At 32.6% G+C, this 14542-nt stretch overlaps 1 protein-coding gene across 1 annotated transcript in view; it reads left to right on the top strand.

The window, feature by feature from the left end:
- Window positions 1-14542, top strand: part of LOC107367446 (uncharacterized) — a 42205-nt gene that overhangs the window by 11532 nt on the left and 16131 nt on the right. The window contains exon 3 of the mRNA XM_089266876.1: window positions 9395-9761. Within this exon, the coding sequence (XP_089123002.1) occupies window positions 9395-9761 (367 nt within the window). The remainder of the gene's footprint in view (window positions 1-9394; window positions 9762-14542) is intronic.

The raw sequence follows: 14542 nt of genomic DNA, 5'->3' as shown, positions 1-14542 counted from the left end.
AAATCTCCCAAGTTTTTACAGTTAAAATGACTCCAGATGCTTGTTAATCTTTTATAGGTATCCGTGTCAATAGTTTTGAGTGATAGACTTGAGTAAAATGCTTCTCTCGGGGGTAAACTTTTTTCTTCAAACTTTTCCCATGAATCCATATATTCATAAGGTAAACGTCCTTTTGAGAACAAAAACGGCAAGTCATCAGTTGGGAACATTTGTTTTAAAAATTTTGTTTTCTCATCGTCTGACAAGTTGTTTGCTAATGCATCCAAACTTGAGAGAAGAAAGGCTAGACTGTCTAGAAATAGAAAATCATCCATTATGATTGCTATATATTTTTCAGTATTTTGTGGTATGACATGAATCTTTGACACCAAGTTTGTCTTTAGTCCACTGATTATTATATGTGCATCATATCCTTTTAAATTATGAAAAACTACAGGTATTTTTTGCGGTAAACGCATCATAAGATTGCATTGATTATGTGCAGCTCCACGAAACTTTCCAGTTAGGTGACAATGATCCAAAACTTTGTCAGCGAATAATTCTTTTCCACACACGTAACAGTCAGTTGCCTTTGCATAAGCTTCTCTTTCGAAATCGGTTAATGAAACGGGTTTTCTATTTCTATCCAAATGCTGATTGAGAATGATTCTCAAGTGGAACAATGTTTTGAAAAATTTCTCACAAACATTTGTTCCGCGATAAAATTTGTTGAACAGAATTTCATCTCTCCAGTCTACGGCAACTAATCCAAAAGAACATGCTTCATGCTTCTGGTACTCAAATGTATTTTTCGTAAGAGCCTTTTCTGATTTTACCAATAGGGCTTCAAAATCAGCGTAGATAACATAAGGATAAGCAATTGTTTTGTCCAGTCTTCTAAATTTACATTTTGTAGGTATTTTTCCTGTACCAGGCAGAATAGCTCTTTGCGGAGCTTTCTGGTAACACTCACGCTCATGATCTTTTAGCCTATCAGAGTTTCTGAATCCTGACAAACATGCGTAACAATAAAAACGCTCCCATGATTTACCACTTTTTATGAAGGCGTGAAAGTTTGAAATACAGTAGTAATGGTTCTTGTAAAAGAATAAGTTTGCATGTTTCTTTTGTTGACTTCGATTGATTTTTAACGGCACCACTTTTTCACTTTCATCAGGTGACAGCGTGTAAACATTAATTGATATGTTGTTTCGTCTTTCAAAGGTGTTGATTGCAGATAATGGTGTATTGCTATCAATATTACGAAAATCATATAGATGAGCAAAATTTTTGTAAAGCGTTATTCTACCTTTAGTCTTGGTATTTATTGGATGCAAAGCTATAAGGATTGAATACTTGAAACAGTCTTTACTACAAAGTGGTGAAATCAAGCTTTTCTTTTGTTTCAATGAAGGTGGTAGTTTGACGGATGCACATCCACCACTGTGCTCTTTAAGTTTACCAATCCGAATTTCTAATACTTTAACAGTCTGTAGTACCCATCCACTTCCGCGTTGAGTGAATTGATCTATTGATAGTTCTACCTCTTCCATCCATTCTTTTACCAACTCTTCGAAATTGATCATGTTAGTAAGACGATGCATTTGTGATACTTTATAGATTTCTGTTGTGTCGGTGTCACCATCAGGCTTTTGCTTTATGAATTTCAATAAAAGACAGGATTGAACTTTTATCGATCCAAGTTTTTCTATTACATACTGCAGTAAAGATCTTATATTTTCCTTTTCTCCTCGTAACATGTTTTCAATTGAAGTCCAATTATTTACTTTGATGTAAATAGCAAGCGTATTTCCATATCCAGTTTTATGCAGCTTGAATGTGGCATGATCTTTAAGCTTCAATGACTGATCTTGCTTGCACGTACTTAGATGATTCAGAAAAGATAAGCGGTTAAAATTTTGTTTACAATTTTTACAGCTTACTTTTACACATTTTGTTTTGTGTATAAGTAAATTTTTATGTTTTGAAAACTTTTCGCCACATTTATTGCACTGAAACATTTTACAATATGAACATCAAACCGAAAAACTTTCTCTTTAAATAAGAATTCAGATTGTAAAGGCGTTTTCTTGAGCTCTCTATTTTTATTTATCAGGAATATCTTTAATATAATAATAATAAGAAAAAAAAAATTTAAAGAAAAGCAATAATAATTATCAATTCATTGATAACTATTATTGCTTTTATTATGATTGTATGAGCAACGTAATCAAATGCCAGACGATCCAAAACCACGTTCACCTCTATTATCAGCATGCTCTTCCAGTGGAGTGCTTGGTAATTTTGAAAGTTCAACCAAATGAGGAATTTCCGCTTTTTCTATAATCATCTGTGCTATCCGCATTCCTTTTTTGATTATCAAGTTGTTTTCGGAAAAATTTTGCAAAATTACTTTGATTTCCCCAGTATAGTCAGGATCAATCACTCCTCCTTGAACAACAATACCTTTGGAAGCAAGCCCAGAACGGGAAGCAAGTCTAACATAAGTTCCATCAGGTGGTTTTACCGTGATTCCTGTTTTGACGACCGCAATCTTTTGTGGTTGTAAAACCAAATCTTCATAAGAACTCAAATCAAATCCAATTGATCTTGCGGTTGCCCTATCTGGAGTAGTAACATCTACATAACACTTGGTAAAGTACAAAGCTGAAATCATTTTTGAAGTGATTTTAAAGAAAAGAAACTGTTCTTTATATACTTATTTGCTCTCTCAAGTCATGCGCACTTATCAATAACATTTGAATGATAGAACAAGGCGTTTTTGAGAGCTCTTTTTTTATTTTTTATTTTTGTTAAGAATGCAATATGATAATATAAAGATAAAAATAAAGGGTTGCAACATTATAATTATGGTAAAGTAGATTTAAAAATAAAGGGTTAAAAATAAAGTAATAATGAGATAAAGATAAAAATAATTTTGATTGATAAATCAATCATGAGTAAAAACTCATTACTCATAAATGACTTGACACATGGCTGAAGCAATACCATCCGCAACTGAATGTGAAATCAATTTAATCATTTCCTCTCGAGAAAGTTCCATCTTTGATTCTTTATATTCCGTTTTGAGCTCAACGTGTAGACCTTCTTCTGGTGTGACTGATCCAAAAATGCGCCGTCCATTGTAGTGAGAAAAGTCAAACTTTTTCTCAATATTGTCCAAAACCATTTCCAATTTTTGTTTGAATTTTTCATATTCAGCATACTTGAGGAACAGACCTGCTTTCGTTGGTATCAATATCTTGTTTCCTTTCCATTGTCCTTCTTTTCTGCGCCGAATATCCACAAACATGTTGCCTTGAGATGTTTTAGATTTTTGGATAGTAATCCACAATTGAGGAGACACTTCAACGCTTAACAACTGTTCAAAACCATCTGCAAAGGATCCACGCTTGAAATTTTTTTTGTTGCTTGATGAAGAATTACTTCCATTTGAGTCCATGTTTTAAATCACTTTGAAATACAACTCAGAGCTGAATGATTAAAATATCAGAAACACTCTGTTTTTATACTTTTTCCTGATGGAGTTGACTCACTCATCAAGACTCACTTTGAAAATTGACTCCACCTTCCACGATGATTGATCTTCTGAATTTGTGTCAGTTTATTTTTATCAAATTTGCGTGATTATTTTGAAAATTAGGTTAAACTCATTATCTTTTACTTCGGGAATAAGATAATCAATCATATAAAATATTTCCTTGGTTGTAGTTTCCGCTGCATAATCAAACAACTGCTGTCTTAAAACGTCAATCGAATCATATTTATAAGCGTATTCATCGAAATTTATTCCGAAAAAATCGAGTGCGTAAGCAAGTTCAATTTTCTCATCAATATTCAAGTTGTTGTGAACAAGAATACTTGTCGAGAAGAAAGATAAAATTATATCACTATACTTCTCGTCAATTCTAGCTGTAAAAGATAGAGAATTTAGAATTTCACTATCAAATTGTGTAAAACTTACCTTTCAAAATGAAATTATTACCAACTGATCTTTTTGCTGGTCCAATAAGTGAACCTTTCAAGCTTTTAGTGAACTTGTTGTTGCTAAATTTTGAATTCAAGTGATGCAGGAAGGATGCGTTGAGAATCCTGAACTTAACATCATCCAACCATAATATAACTTCATCTGACTTTTGAAGTGAACTATTTACTATTTTGCTCATGTTGTCTGCAGAGTTAAGTTTTCTAATGAGAAGCTTTCTTCATGATCATTCTCATTTATACATGCCGCATATCGACCGAGTAAAAATAGAGAGAAAAAAATTAATAATAAATAATATTTAATGAAAAGAAGGAAGAAGAAGAAGAGAAGAAGACAATACAGAAATCTTTTCATTACATAATTACTTTAACATACAAATAAAATTCAAGCAAGGCCATTCTTAATGACCAATACTCTTGTAAATTGATAAATGGATTTTGCTTCATGTTTTTTATATAAGTTTTGACCTCAGCCATTAAAGCAGGAAGTCCATCAGCCAAGAGTTGACAGTCTTGTAACTTTTCCAGCCATGTGATGAACGTTTTCCTGGACTGACCATATAATAACCCACATGGATGATCCATATGCTCCATCATCCATATCAACTTCTTGGAATAAGGACCACGTCTTCTGATAAGCTGTTTGGGCCTTCGGGTTCTCAGATTATACTTGCTCATTTTGTTCCTATTAAAAGATATTAAAAGAAAAAAAAATACATTAAAGCTTGAATCAAATTGAAAAGATTTAGGTTTTAGGAACTGAGCAAAAAGAAAATGAATAAATGGTAAGTAATTTAAGAGATGACTTAGAAATATACCTAAGGTGAAATACAATTAATCCTCATTACAACTGCTGAGCGACAAACAGGACATAATAACATGTTTTTCTGTTTTAACCTTTCATTGCATGCAACGCATGTCACCAAATGGTTACAAGGAGAATATAAAACTTTCCGCGGCTCAACTAAACACACAACACAATTGTTCCTGTCGTTTTCATATTTGCTTGCTGTTAAAAATGGACAACCAGGGTAAAGATGTTTATGAATAAGTGATGGATTTGATCTTAACTTTCCATCAAAAGACAATGCACAGAAAGCACATTGAACAATGTAGCCAAACCCACAGTAAAAGAATCCTGATTCTACAAGAGTATTTGCTTCCAGAGTCGTGTATTTTGAATGTTGGAAAGAGAAAGTTCGATTTTCTCTCATTTGAAATAGCTGGTAGACTTTATTTGGATTAACCATCTGCTTGGATGTGACACTTTTGACAATTGTGTTGGTGCTTTGTTTCTCCAGTCGAAAGATTTTGATTAAAGTTTGCTGGTAGTTGCACTCTATCCTTCTTGGTACACAATAATAGGCGAATCGAGAAGCAACATCGTACCAAACTTTCAATCCTAATTCTTCATGTTTTAAGTAAGCGCAGTTTAAACTGAAAGTACAATGGAGGTCAACAATGTTTAAATCTGCTAAAGATGTAGGTATGTGCAAGCCACAGCAGAAGCAAACGAAAAAAGCTTTATCATCCGATAGATAAAAGCCATCATATACCGCTGAATAAACTTTACTTCGCTTTAAATCGAACCCGGAAAAGGAATCAAATCTGTTTTCCAAAAACTTCATTCTCATGAATTTTTTAAGAGTTTGAAGAGCTTCAGGGCATGACCAGTTCTCAATGCTTGGAGTCAGCATATTGACTGTATGTAATAAAAACAATTTTGATTAATGTAAAATATATTTTATTAATTTTTCATAATTATATCAATTGAATTAGACTCAACTTCGATGTCTGATTTAATTTTTTTCATCAAACATGAATGCTCTTTACATTTGCTCATATTGAGTCTTTTGAATTTACAATTTAAAATCCAATCAGTGATTTGTTTCACTCGTGGACATTTGTTTTCATTATTAAAGATACATAAATTTGTTTTATTTAGAGTATGATTTTTAACAGTATTAATTATTTTTTTCCTATCGATTTCTTTTATTTTCCTGATTTTAGTACAGGATTTACAATGAATGGTTTTAATTTCAAGTTTTTTATGTAATTTTTTTAAACAGTTTACATATTTTGAAGCTTTGCATTGATTGTTTGTGCTTTCGGTAGCACAGGCTTCATTTGTTGGTATTTTCAATACCGTAAAACTAATTTTTGATTGTTGATGTTTCCAAAAAGCATCATCTTTTGAAGGAATTCTTTGACCCTTTCCAACCGAAGGTGTTACAAAAGGAACTTTCCCAGCAATTATTTTCATTACTATAATAGCGAAATGAAAAAGAATGAATCAAAACGAAATAAAAACTATAAATAAATGCAATTTAATCAGTTAGGCAGATAAGATAGAATTGGTGCAACAATTGAACTTGGAAATTCAGATAAAATGTTGAAGAATAATCTTCTAGATACAAAAATATTCTTTTCATCATCGATTAAAGATATGCAAGCAAGTATACTATGCACATGACATTCAGGAATCAATGATAAAATACTAAAAAAATCAAAGATTGAAATTTTGATGTCAGCAAAGTTAATCGGCTCCTCATATTCAATAGCACATTCATCATTTGTTTGCATTGTTTCATCAGCCTGAACCTCAACATTTGAACATCTGATAAATTTGAGGGAAGTTGGAGATGAACCAGCAGTAACTCGATACATTTCTAAAACAAAAAACAAAATGAACAAAATGAGTAAGAAATGTAATTTTTTCCGAGTTAATGTTAAGTCAAAACTCAATTCTAATCCCAAAATCGAAAATCAAAGACAAACTCAAAGTCAAACTCAAGGTCAAACTCAATAATAATCTGAAAGTCACTTTAAGCCACTAGATACAGATTCTAGACACTTACATACAATCAGTCCAACAAAAGCTATGTAAAACTTGGAAAAAAAAAATTTGACCTTGAAAAAGACCTGCGTGACCTTGAAAAATGGAAAGATAATTTTGAGTTGATAATTTATTATCAAAGAAGTACACCTTTATCTCTTACTGTTTTCAAGTTATAAGCCAAAGAAAATCGAGTTTATCATAGTCAAATTTGTCACAAAAGGATAACTTTTCAATGGTAAAAGCTAGGTAAAATTGATAAATACAAAAGTTGTGTATCTTGATCAGAGGAATCTAACGCACTTTAGTGCGAAAAGATCAAGCGAGTAATAAAAAAGTTATGAGCAATTGAAAAAATGCAGGGTTAAAACTCGATTTTCCCATAGAAGGAGTGATTTTTTCGAATTTTTTTCAATGGCCAACTTCTTCAGACCGGAGGTCTGAGAAAGTTGGTCTACCCATAATAGGTCTAGAATAGTTATAAATACTTTTTTCAGAACTCATTTATCACATGCCATTGATTTTCTATGCATTTTCACGCAATGATAAAGTTAATCTGTAGGTTATCCTAATTTAAAACAATGCCTAACCTAATCTATTGTTGAAAGTCAATCTAAAACGATTCTAAGGTTGGTTGCAAATGCAATTCGTATGATAAATCAAAGTTAAACCCCATTTGGTAGCTATTCTGAACATATAGTTGATCTTAATTGTAATTTCAGTAATAAATCAATATGAAACTTAATCATATACCTAAAGTCAATCTAAACAGATCTCAATACAAAGGTTGGTCGCAAATGTAATTCTTATGATAAATCAAAGGTTGTACACATTTGATAGCTAATCTCAATCATAAGGTTGATCTAAAAGGTAATCTTGAGTCTCTATTGTTACACACTTGTTACTCCAGACACAAAAGCCAATACACTAAACATTAGAATAATTTAATTGATGTTAAGAACTACATTCAACTGTTTCATGATTGTCACTAAAATGAAAGCAGCAATTACAAGGCTGATAAGAGTAGCATCCTTTTCTGTCCCCCTTGATATAGCTTACGGTTTTATTGAGTTCATTGTAGCGACATTCCATGCAACAAGGGTACTAAATCTTTCTTTCAAACACAATTTGAACCACAATTTATAAGATAAGCGATACTATTTTCCATGGTTAACTTATATATGTCAATTTGAGTCAGTTTAATACAATAAGAGTAAGATATCAATGAAGATTGATCCTAAAAATCTCAATGAATCACTTGAGAGCAAATGCTAATTCAAGTACTAGTATATTCATGATTGTAAAAACTGATCATTGATTAGTTAATACATTATCTAAACGCAAACAAATTGTCATCCATTGGAAAAAGCAGTGAAATTCGATAGAATCGTGATTGAAAAATGTACATATTTGGTGTGTTGACTTCTGATAAATCAAAGTTGAGTCATTTACATGATTACCTTCTTAATACGGATTTATCTGTTTATACGACTTGCTCAAAGAGGTGAACGCATACTTCAACGAAATATGTAAGCAAGATCTGTTTATCTAGGATGACTAGTTGGTGAGAAATCGGGAAAAGACTAAAAACAATGAATATACAAATAGAGACTACAAAGCTCACATCATTTTATCACCTCAATATCATCAAAAGCAGATTCAATCAAACATGTTAACTTACTTTAATTTGTTGATGTTGAAAATGATTGAGAAAAATATCGAAGTTTTTGCAAGGCCAATTTTGGGACAATACCAATGAATCTCAGAATGATAGTATCCAATTCGCAACAATAATCCGAGGTGGTAGTAATAAGCTGGTTAAAAGATAAAAAATGGCTTAATGGAGATGGTTTTTCCAATTGTCACACACAAAAACTCACCTTCGTTAGATATTAAACACAAAAACTGAGAAAACTTAGTAAGTAGAAGATGAACACTTTTAAAAAGCAATGTTGCTCAATTGATGACGATAAACTGATACAACTGAATAGTTAAAGGATCAAGGCTTTTTAAAAGCAATGTTGTTGAATTGTTGGACAAAAAAGGAAGAAAACTAAGTAGTCAAAAGATAAGCAGTGTTGTACAATCGATGGACGAAAAACTGAGAAAACTAAGTAGTTAAAGATGAACACTTTTAAAAGCAATGTTGTACAATCGATGGACAAATCATTTGTGGCTGCAAAGAAAAAATTTACCCTATCCTTCCGCATTTTATACTTTTCTTTGGCACTAAAATTTCCATAAATTAATTGATTTAAGTTATTTTTGGTTGTGATTGATTGAACTAGGATACCAGGATGTATAAATATGTATGCAAATCCTTAAATCATAAATATAAATAAAATAAGCTTTAAAGGGTTAAAAAGACACAATTGTGTCAAAAACGTGGATAGAGATCCAATGTCAATCAAATTCAACAGGTCAAAAGTTGGAATTAAATTATTAATATTCATATAGTTGTTTTGATGCATATTCAATGATTACTTCCTTTGCAATGATCGATAATCAATCAGAGATCAATAATTGACAAGCTGAATAATGGGGTATCTTGTGTATCTTTATTACTACTCTGATTACCTCTTCAATATGCCTTGGATGTTTGCTGTCGATTGTCCAACTATTCCTATCAAGTCTGTCAATCCGATTGAGCTATATAATGGTCCTCCTCTTCGTTCAAGATATTCAGTTCGTGATCCACCAAATGTTTGGGAAGAGTTTAGGAGATTGACCCAAAAATCTGAATTAGAAATGGAAAGTGAACTTGAAAAGTTGTTCGCTCATTTTAATGTTGAGTTTAAACCGGTAGACTATGCACAACATTTGGGAATCTACATTTTCCCTGGCCCTTTAGATTACCATGAATTGGGTCCACCAAAAGAAAACTGGGTTCGTCTTGACTCATCCATTCGCGCACCCGAAACATCAAATTTTGAGTTACCAAGTAGTAATAAAGATACACAAGATACCCCATTCTCATTGATCTCTTATCGATTATATTAATAATTCATAATCTTAATCCATCCATCAATCAAATTGATCTACTCATTATGCAGAAATTTGCTGAAAAACTATTTTTATCAATCTGAATCTTTTTTTAGTAAATTAAATATGTCAGTAGTTCATTCTTCTGGTTTCGTAAGATTTAAAAATAACTGATATGATAATATAACCTAGTTTTTGAGTATAAATTCAAAGTTTCATATTGAATTTTATTCATTCTTATTTGTGTCTTACTGAAGATGATTCAAAATTGTGCTGAGTTTATACCCATCATGCATTTAGTAGCTCATCCATCTGGATTCTATACTTATGATGGAATACCTTCAGTCAACCCGCAGAATCGTGTTATCATGGTTGAACTAAGTGAAGATGATACAGATAGAGAACTTACGCGAGAAGAAGAAGATATATTGGAAATGACAGTTCTTTCAGCTGTTGAAATTGATGAACCTGTTCAAACAGATGCTATTGGTGATGCTCAAAGACCTCTTACTGACCTTATCGAAGTGGATGGCGATGGCTTGTCTCGAATGAATCGAGTTTCACCTGTTGTCTTAGACGATGTCGATGATATTGAAGTAGATGATGGTGAATCAATTCAAAGAAATTCTGCAAATCACGCTGCAGTTGAAGCAATAGAGAACGATGATGTAACTGGCATTTTTCGAAATGAAACAGTGGGAATCAGATACGTTGCTGGTGGTCTTTCTGAAGACGAACGAATATCGATACAAATGGCTGCTCTCGACGGTGTTCCATTTGTTGAACGTAGAAGCATTGATCGTATTGAAGTAGATGATGCTGGTCGAAGTAATTATAATCGTGATTCATTGAGATCGGCGATAAGAAATGTAGTTGGTACAACTATCAATTACTTTGCGAATCACGTGGTTGCTCGCTTTCCACAGTATGTGACTATTGAAAGTCGTCTTGCTACTTTTAAAGATTGGCCGAATCCAGCTATTACACCATTAGAATTGGCTGAAGCTGGTTTTTTCTATTCAGGACAATCTGATCTTGTTACTTGTTTCCACTGTGCTAATTCACTTTTGGAATGGATAAAAAACGATAATGCTTGGGTTAATCATGCACTTTTTTCACCTTGTTGTACTTTTATATACATCATGTGTGGGGTACGATTTATTGAATCAGTCACAGGTAGAAATGATTCTGTTAGACCTGTAATCACAAAAGTAGAACCAGCAAACAGTAGATATACTTGTAAAGTTTGTCTGGAAAAGGAAGTAGGCTGTTGTTTCTATCCTTGTGATCATGCAGTAACATGCATAGATTGTACCCCAGGTGTCGCTACTTGTCCTTTGTGTCGTTCTTTTGTAGCAGGAGTATTTAGACTTAAGTTCATTGATTAAAAATTTTATTTACCATGAGATTCTTGCAAGAGAACATTGAAGTTGTCAATCTGGTCACTTGCTTTAAATTGAATTCAAAACTTTGTAGAAAACAAATAAAAGATACTTTTCAAGGTATAAAGTATAAAAAATCATTTCCGGGAGGTGTGCTTAAGTATCCTGATGGGTGTCTGCTTGTCTTTGACTCTGGAAGAATCAATGTGACTGGTGTTCAAAATATTGCGACTGCAAGTGTTTTAATTGATCGATTTTGTGCTAAGTACCCTCAAGATCTGCAGTTCACTTCTTTCAAAATAGTTAACATCACTGTTTGCACAGAGATAATTGGTGATTTTGACTATAATAAACTATTGTTACACCCAAGAAGCACTTACGAACCAGAGTTATTTCCAGGTATACACCTGAAGCTGGACGATTCAAACGTTATTTACATAATTTTTTGGTCTGGAAAAGTTATAATAACAGGATTGAAGGACTATAATTCAATTTGGCATTATTGCGATGAATTTGACTATAATATAAGACTGAAGTCAATATAAAGATGCAGGTTTTAAAATTTTTCAGTAAAATTTATACAATGGAAATGTCTCCGGCTGATCAACATAGAATGTGGTACAAAAAAGTACTCTTTTCTGTACAATTGATGGTATTGGTTGCCATGCTTATAACAGCCATAGCTAATATTGTTTTGAAAACTGGTAATTTACCACTCTGGACCGCTGTACTCGGATCTTCTCTTGGATATCTGCTACCAAACCCAAGACTAGGATCTTTCAAGTCTGAAACCCCGATACAAACTCCTTCTAATCCATCATCAGTTGTAATTTGAAAATCTCAATATAAATAATAAAAACAATTTATTGAAGTAAATGTCTGTCTCTATTTATTTGAAACACCCTTTTACAATGTTAATAGCAGGACCAACCGGTTCTGGTAAAACTTATTTCATCAGGGACATGATCAACAAAGCAGCATATATTTGTGATCCACCACCAAAGTCTATTACTTATCTTTATGGAGAGTATCAAAAAGTGTTCAATTCAATGAATGCTGTGAAATTTATCGAAGGACTACAAGAAGAAGTGATTAATGAACTCGGTAATGATGAACCACAGTGGGTAGTTATAGACGATTTAATGTCAGAGGCAGTGAATCAAACTTTTGTTAGTAACTTGTTTACCAAAGGGTCTCATCATAGAAATATTTCAGTAATTTTGATTACCCAAAACTTTTTTATGAAAGGAAAAGAGAGTCGAAACATAAGTCTCAATAGTCAATATGTTGTATGTTTTAAAAACCCTCGGGATAAATCTATGATTACAAACATAGGACGTCAAATGTTTCCGACGAAAATAAAGAAATTTCAAGGTGTCTATGAAGATGCAACTCAGGGTCCATATTCATATCTTTTTATTGATCTTAAACCTGATACACCTGAAAAAATAAGGTTATTAACGAATGTTTTCAATGAACATGATAAACCCATGTATACGTATGTGATATAAATTATATAAAGGTCAAATAATTTTTGTATACAACATAAATGTCGATTGAAGGTGTTAAAAAGTGTCTTCCGACATTAAAAAAGCTTGCTAAAGCCAAGACTAGAAAACAAAGAGAAAGACTTTTAGCTGAAGCAAAATCTTGCATTTACTACGCAATTTCTGAAATAAGTAAAAATACCCTCAACGGACATATACCAATTCAAGACTTATCTCGAACGAAACTTGAACCTTACAAATTTGAACTTAGAAAACTTTCAAGAAAAAGTATCCCCCTCAAGAAGAGAAAAGAAATTATTTTACAAAGCGGCGGTGCATTTTTACCTGCATTACTTTGGCCAGCAATATCTTATTTAGGAGGAAAGTTGGCTGATAAATTTATACAATGAATGTAATCAATAAGATGGTTGTCATTCCAGAAAAAGAATATAATCTCCTCAAAAGTGATAGTAATATTGTTGAAAATGTGCCTGCTATTGAGGAAGTGTCAAAAGTGTCGAAAATTGAAGAAGATAAAACTGATTCTAAAATTGATTTGAATGAATATAAAGAAAGCTTCAAAAGAGCGGTTCAAAAGTATGAAAATAAATTATCTAAAAGACCTAAAAAGGTTAACAAAGTTGTGAAATGTCAGACAATCAATTGGACCAACGTGAAGAACTTTTGAATCAACTTTATTATGACTTGGATAGTCATGGTAGTTTCGGAGGTGCTAAAAGACTTTTCAGAGTTGCGAAGGAGCATGACCCATCGATTGAATACAATGATGTAAAACAATGGTTGATGAAGCAAGAAACGTATACAAACTTTCGGATACGACGGAAAAAATTTCAAAGACTAGCTGTATTGGTTGATAGAATCGATGAGCAATGGCAAGCAGATCTTATGGACATGTCCTATTGGTCAGGGCAAAACGATGGAGTCAATCATTTGCTTGTTGTGATTGATATACTGAGTAGATTTGCATGGGTACAACCGTGTAGAGATAAAGCAGCACCCACAATCATAAATGCTTTTTCTGAAATTTTTGCTTCTGGAAGAAAGCCTGAAAAACTACAAACGGACCAAGGACGAGAATTCAACAATAACAGGTTCAAATTTTTTTGCACGTCTCAGGGTGTACATTATTTCACCACAACTGACGCTTCAATAAAATGTGCTTTAGCTGAACGTTTAATACGAACATTACGTTCTCGTATATACCGTTTCATTTACCATAAACATACACATCGTTACATTGATGACTTACAAAACATTGTTGATAATTACAACAACTCTTACCACAGAACTATTAAGACAACTCCAAACTCTGTAACACAAGATAATCAACAATCTATCGTGCAAACTATTCAGAGATCAATAAAAAATGAAGATAATAAAAAGAAAACTTTCAATGAAAATGACTTTGTTAAAATTCCATTAAATACTGGCAATTTCGAAAAAGATGCAGTACAGAAATGGACTGATGAAGTGTTCAAAGTTTCAGGGGTTAAAGAAACGCCTCAAAAATTCATCTATAAATTGAAAGATTTACAAGGTGAAAATATATCATCAATTTTTTATCCTGAAGAATTACAAAAGGTTGATTTTGACCCTAATAAAGTGCGCAGAGTTGAAAAGATAATTCGGAGAGTTTATGACAGATCACGAAGACAATATAAGTACTTAGTCAAGTGGGAAGGCTGGCCAAGGAAATTCAATAGTTGGATATCCGATATCACTCTTGCAAATGACAACAATTAACTTTACAATTGACCTAGTGTCAAATGGGTCTACAGACATCTTTCCAGAAAATACATTATCAAAATTTCAAAATCAAATTGATCCTGCATTGGAACTTGATGGTGATT

Source organism: Tetranychus urticae, chromosome 2 (genome assembly GCF_039701765.1).
Source record: "Tetranychus urticae isolate SD_2017Ah chromosome 2, NJAU_TeUrti_SD_1.0, whole genome shotgun sequence".
NCBI lineage: Eukaryota > Metazoa > Arthropoda > Arachnida > Trombidiformes > Tetranychidae > Tetranychus > Tetranychus urticae.
This window is presented reverse-complemented; position numbering and strand designations above follow the sequence as displayed.